At 50.6% G+C, this 5,692-nt stretch overlaps 1 protein-coding gene across 1 annotated transcript in view; it reads right to left on the bottom strand.

Moving 5' to 3' along the window:
- RABL6 (RAB, member RAS oncogene family like 6) overlaps positions 1–5,686 on the bottom strand; it is a 20,261-nt gene extending 14,575 nt beyond the window's left edge. Inside the window, exon 1 of the mRNA XM_024762430.1 lies at positions 5,375–5,686. Coding sequence (XP_024618198.1) covers positions 5,375–5,504 — 130 coding nt within the window. The 5' untranslated portion in view covers positions 5,505–5,686. The remainder of the gene's footprint in view (positions 1–5,374) is intronic.
- Between the last annotated feature and the right edge of the window lie 6 nt (positions 5,687–5,692).

Below are 5,692 nucleotides of genomic sequence, written 5' to 3'. Positions count from 1 at the left end.
TGTGCCCCCCCCCCCCCCCCGGATTTTTTTTTTTTTTTTTTTTTTTTTTTTTTTGTCTTGTCTTTTTAATTAACCTTCCCCGAGGCTCGTCTACCCGGCCAGTCGCGCACGCGCCCTGTGTGTTTTGCTGGAGCCTCCACTGACCCTTCCCAGAAACCACTTGCCCCTGCGTTTTTCTTTGTCATTTACTTCCTTTTACTTTCTTGAGGTTTATCCTGTTCTTCTCCTGGGTTTCACACCGTATTCTCGGGTCGACCAGCACAAGTATGTGGGCTGTTCATTATCACTGGATTACAGATACTTCTCTGACCCATAAATTACTTAGAAATATTTCTAAGTTTCCCCCGAAAAGTTGTACTTTTTTGTTATTCCCGTCCAGTTTTACTCACTGTGGCCACAGAATGTGGTTTTTATGGTACCTATCCTTGGGTGTCTGCTCGGACTGTCGGTTTTAGGAACGCTCCTTGGTGTGAGCGGGGCTGGGCGCAGACACCTGCTCTTCACTGAGCCTTTCTCTTGCCCGGCTGGCTGTCTGACCTGCACCCAGTGTGAGTCCCCATAGCTCCGGCACGAGAACCCCACGGTGCGGCTTCCTCGTGGCTGATACTGACCCACCGCTTGGTTCCACGACCCTGCTTTCAACCTTTCAATGCCATCGTGTGTTGGACGTGTCTCTTACACATCACACAGCCAGAAAGAAATCAAATCGCAGTCTCTCTTTCACTGGTGCGTCTGCCTGTTCACATTCCCTGGTTGCCAACAGTGGCGGGTAACCCCCTCCACCACGTGCGGTCATTTCCAGTCACTGCCGGGGCTCCCTCCCCTCTTTTCTGCCTCTTCCACATTGGGCGAGCGCCACGCGGTCATTTCCAGTCACTGCCGGGCTCCCTCCCCTCTTTTCTGCCTCTTTCATGTTGGACACGGGTTTTTTTAATTCCCCTTTTGCCTGGTATTTATTTGGAGGGTTTGAGATCTATTTCTATTCTTAAATCTTTAACACACACCTTTGCTGCAGTAAAGTCTGAAGTTAACACCTGTCCTCGGCTCCCACTTAAACACACTCTGGTCAGCGCCATCGTGGGTTCCACGCTGATTGCTAGCGTCTGGCTCCTCCTTCTGCGTTCCCCACGGTAGTCACGATGCTTGTTCACCCGATGCTTGTTCACCCATTTCCGTGCTGACCTGTGCCTTGCAAACCTCCTCCATCTCCCGAGCTCCCTCTCCATCTGTCTGGAGTACCTCCTCCGGGATTTATTTCAGCAGGAACCTTCGCACAGAAACTGTCCAACTTAGACCGGAGAGGGGTTTAATCGCACTCACTTACTTGGTGTAGATTTCTAGGCCGACCAGGATTTCCCCACAGGAACGTCTCCACCACCATCACTGTCAGCGTGTTGTCAGGCTCTTGGCTGTCCCTCTGCTTGCACTGGTCGCTTCTACAACTCTCCTCTTTGACTTTGCTGTCCTGAAATTCCCATGATGTGTCCAACTCTGGGAGTTTGAAAGCTCTGGCCTTGGGTTTCTTGGAGTTTCACGTACTCCGGGAACTCCGGGAACTCCTAGCCTGCAGTTCTGCAGTAACTAACTACCTCTTCTCCACCCCTGCTATTCTTTCCTTCTGAGACTCAGATCACATGTGTGTGGGCATCGCTCAGTTCTGGGCCCGCATCCCCCTGCCAGGTGCCAACTCCACCTTCAGCTATTACGCTGCTTCGCCCACCTGCCGGCTTTTTGTTTGCGTGACCCTGCTCTTTCATTTCTGGAGGGTATCTTTGGTTCTTTTTTCAAACACGGCTTGTCTGTCCAGAGTCTTGATATAATCTCAGAACTGCTTCCTTCTTTTATATCTTTACCAATTTTAACATGTATTGATATTTGTTTTCTATTCTACTTTGAGAATGAAAAGTCTTAATTTTCTCTCTCTTCAACTGAAATCCTTTTAAAATTTGAAATTTACTCTTCAAAAAAGTTAATTAGAAGAAACCGTACAACGTCAGAAATAAATAAAATGACCTGCCTTCATCCATTAAAAAAAGGAATTGGCCTCTACTTTTAAATTAAGAAGTCCAATCAATCTCAGAACCTTGGACACTGGCTCAGATAAGCTAAGTAAGTGATCCACTGAAAAACCTGTAATTAAGATTCCCCCAAGAAGCGATGAGGAGCCCTTACTTAGGAAGCACGTGGCACTTTATGCCAGGCGTTTTACTAAACAGAATAACTCTATTTCTATTCTACGTCTTTTCTTTTATTCTAAGTAAAGCTACAACGCAGAAGACACAGGGATCTACTACAGGACCCAAGAATCTCTTCTACTCCCTGATTCAACAGTAATTCACTCACACTGCCACACATTTCCTGCAAGATAGGGAATCTCGTTTTTGTGTTTTCGTACAACAAAAAAAGTATGGTTTATCTTGGATGCAAATGATGCAATCGATCGCTCTGTAGGAGGCACAACTGAAATCCAACGATGCCCTTTCTCCGTACCACCAGCAGGGGTCACTAGACACACGCCCAGCTGGCCACCTCCTCCTGGGCAGCCCCTCACCCCCACTGCAGCAGTGGCTCCTCTGCTCAGAGCCCTCTAAGCTGTCCCGTTCACAGAGTCCCCAGGATGGTGTGAGGGCCGCACTTCTGCGGCTTAGTCCCCCGTGCTTCTCTCCTGACCTCGCTCCGCCGTGACCCCTCGGCCCTTCTCCACGAGGCCCGCTCTGACCTTCTACGTAAAGTCCCAACCCCAGCCCCCACCCTGCTCCATTCCTCCACCCTTCAGATGGGTGATATGGTTACCGCCTCATCATGTTTAGTGCCCACAGTCTGCCTTTCTACCCCCACTAGAATGGAAGCTCCACAAGGCAGAGACTGCCGTCTGGGTTTTAACTGATCTACGCTCAGTAAATATTTGCTAAGTAAATGAACGTGAGGGAAAGAAAACCTATAAATGAAAACGTGGCAGATCACGGGCAGCAAAGGCTTGGGAACTTGCAAATCGGCCCTGCTGGGGCAGGTCGAATAGTTTGCCAAACACAGCTGTTTATTTCCGAAAGAAAAAGCTCTCTACCCAGAAACCAGCCTTTCAAAGGTTTCTTGGCAAGGAAGTGTTTAACTCCATTTTAAGTTCTAGCACTGAAATCCGACTGGCCAGGACTCTGGCTGTCCCAGCGTCTGGAGGCTTTCTCAGTAAGGAATGCAGCCTGGAGCAAGGGCACTCTGGACGAAACGCACAAGACCGGTGCCTCCTCACTGGAGCAGACCAACACAGGTAGCATCCTTCCACTTAACACGCGAATGACTTCCAAACCACGGACAACGTCCAATGTCTCATTTGGGTTTTGATTCTAAATGGGATGTGTATGCTGGGACTCTGCATGGGTGTCACTTCTCATCGTCATAGCAACTTAAAAGAAAACGACTTATCTGCCCCAGGAGGACAAGGTTCTGTAAGAGACAATCATCAACTCTTACCCATAAAAGTCCTGAGTCTATATCATATTGCTGGTTTGCTCTCCTAAGTAAGATGTTTTGGGAAATCAATATTAGAAATGTTCTATTCTACTGACTAATAAAAAAATTTTAAAGTTTCAAAATTGCAGTATTAGCCAACTACAGGGGCAGCATCACCCTGAAATGTCCTGTGGGCACAGCACCCCGTTTCTCTCAACTGCACCACCTTTCATTCATTTTGTTCCAGATCAGAATCTGTCCCCCCTCTCCCCAACTTCCTGAGGTGGGTCTCTTCTCTGGAAGGACTCCAATGCCCTTTCTACTTTTTTTTTTTTTTTTGCAGTATGCGGGCCTCTCACTGTTGTGGCCTCTCCCGTTGCAGAGCACAGGCTCCGGACGCACAGGCTCAGCGGCCATGGCTCACGGGCCCAGCCGCTCCGCGGCATGTGAGATCTTCCCAGACCAGGGCACGAACCCGTGTCCCCTGCATCAGCAGGCGGACTCTCAACCACTGTGCCACCAGGGAAGCCCCATCCTTTCTACTTTTTACTCCCGCCCACCCTGGACCAGGGGGTGTGCCCACCAGGGAGTGCTTTTCCAAAGGTGAACATTTTTCAGGTCCAGTTTCCAAAGGACTAAGCTTAAGTTTTAAAAAATAATACCATAAATAATAAAATTAAATAAGGGAACCAAAGGTGGATTGTAAAGACTTGTGTAAATGAGTACTTTGACTTACTATTCTCTTCTTGGAATGTGAGAGAAATACACACAAAATTGGGTAAAGTACATGCAAAACGATCCCTCTTTTAAACCCAAAGTCTTTCCAATCAGTTTCTTAATATGGTACATTGTTACCAAAATCTGGGTCATCACAGAGACTGAAAGGCTCCCCTGAAAGTAGCAAAGGGAGGAATGTCCAGTATCTTGTAGCAATATATGGAAATACTTAAAGAGGAAAACAATTTAAAAGCAGAGAACAACATTAAAAAATCTTTAAATACTGCTAGCAAAAAGACAGCAAGATGGAAAAACTTTAAAGAGGTCAAGAGGACGGTCAGCCTTTAGGAGCTACACAATTTACATAATTTATAACTGAGGACTGGAAACGACCTGGGCTTTCGGGGCATCTGGTAAATAACTCCTCTTTCCCGTAGGAGAAAAGAAATCTCTACAATAACAAGTAAGAGAGTAAAGCCTGTGCCTTCTGGAGCTTTTCTAAATATATCCCTTACAAATGCTTCTTTAAAAAAAAGGGGGAGGGGGCAAGAACGTGCGGTGTAGCTGGCATTCCGTCTTCAAACGGGGTTCGAAGTCTACAAAGAAAAATCCCATAGTTCAAACTACCGAAGCCGGCGGAGTCCTCCGCGGTCTTCTCTTGCGGGTGACCCCACAGTTCATGGATGGAGAGCTCCACCACCCACTTTAAGAAGCGTCATACACCACAAACTCTCCCCACGTTATGTAAGAATCCCTCTTAGATGAGGTCACCTGGGCCAATGAGGGTACCGCAGACACACCAGGAACCGCCTAGACCAATTTCACTCGAATGTCCCACCGTACCAGCATTCCTCGGGAATGACCCACAGGTCAGAGGGGAGCGCCGCGGGCCGAGGAGCCCACCTTCTGGCCCTGGGGTCCTCTAGGACCTCCTCTCCGGCCCGCATCACCTCCCAACCCCAAGGGAACGCCCCTGGGGCACCTGCAACGTGCCCGGCACAGGTAAGGGCTCAGCTCACCTGCACACAGACGGCGAGGCCCTCGGAGCGCGACGGGGCCCCCAGCGCTTCCCGGGCGAGGCCCGCCCCGGTTACCACAAGTCCTGGACGGCGCGGCTGGGGCCTGCGGACCCCGCGGGACGGCACCCGCTGCACCCGTGCCCCCACTTTCCACGTGCCCCCGCAGGAACCCCACGCCGGGCTACACTCACTGTTGTACTGCACCCCCTTGGCGAAGCGCCTCTGCAGCGCCTGGTTCATGGACTGCAGCCCAGCCGGGATGTTCTTGTCGCGGCCCGGAGCCTGCTCCGACCCCACCAGCTTCTTGAGTGCGGAAAACATCTTCCCGCTCCCACGTCCGAGCCCGGCGCGGCTCCCGAGTTCAGCGGCAGCGGCGGCGGCTGCGCGGCGCGGATCGCACCATGTCCCGGGCCCCGGCGACCGGGCGCCTGCCTCGAGGGCGGCTCAGGGGCTCAGCCGCGGAGGATCAGCTTCGTCCCCCGCGGACCCCGGCGCGGCCGCTCTGCGCT

Source organism: Neophocaena asiaeorientalis, unplaced genomic scaffold (assembly GCF_003031525.2).
Source record: "Neophocaena asiaeorientalis asiaeorientalis breed wild unplaced genomic scaffold, Neophocaena_asiaeorientalis_V1.1 scaffold78, whole genome shotgun sequence".
Classification (NCBI taxonomy): Eukaryota; Metazoa; Chordata; class Mammalia; order Artiodactyla; family Phocoenidae; genus Neophocaena; species Neophocaena asiaeorientalis.
The sequence above is the reverse complement of the archived record's forward strand: the minus strand, read 5'-3'. Positions and strand labels throughout refer to the sequence as shown.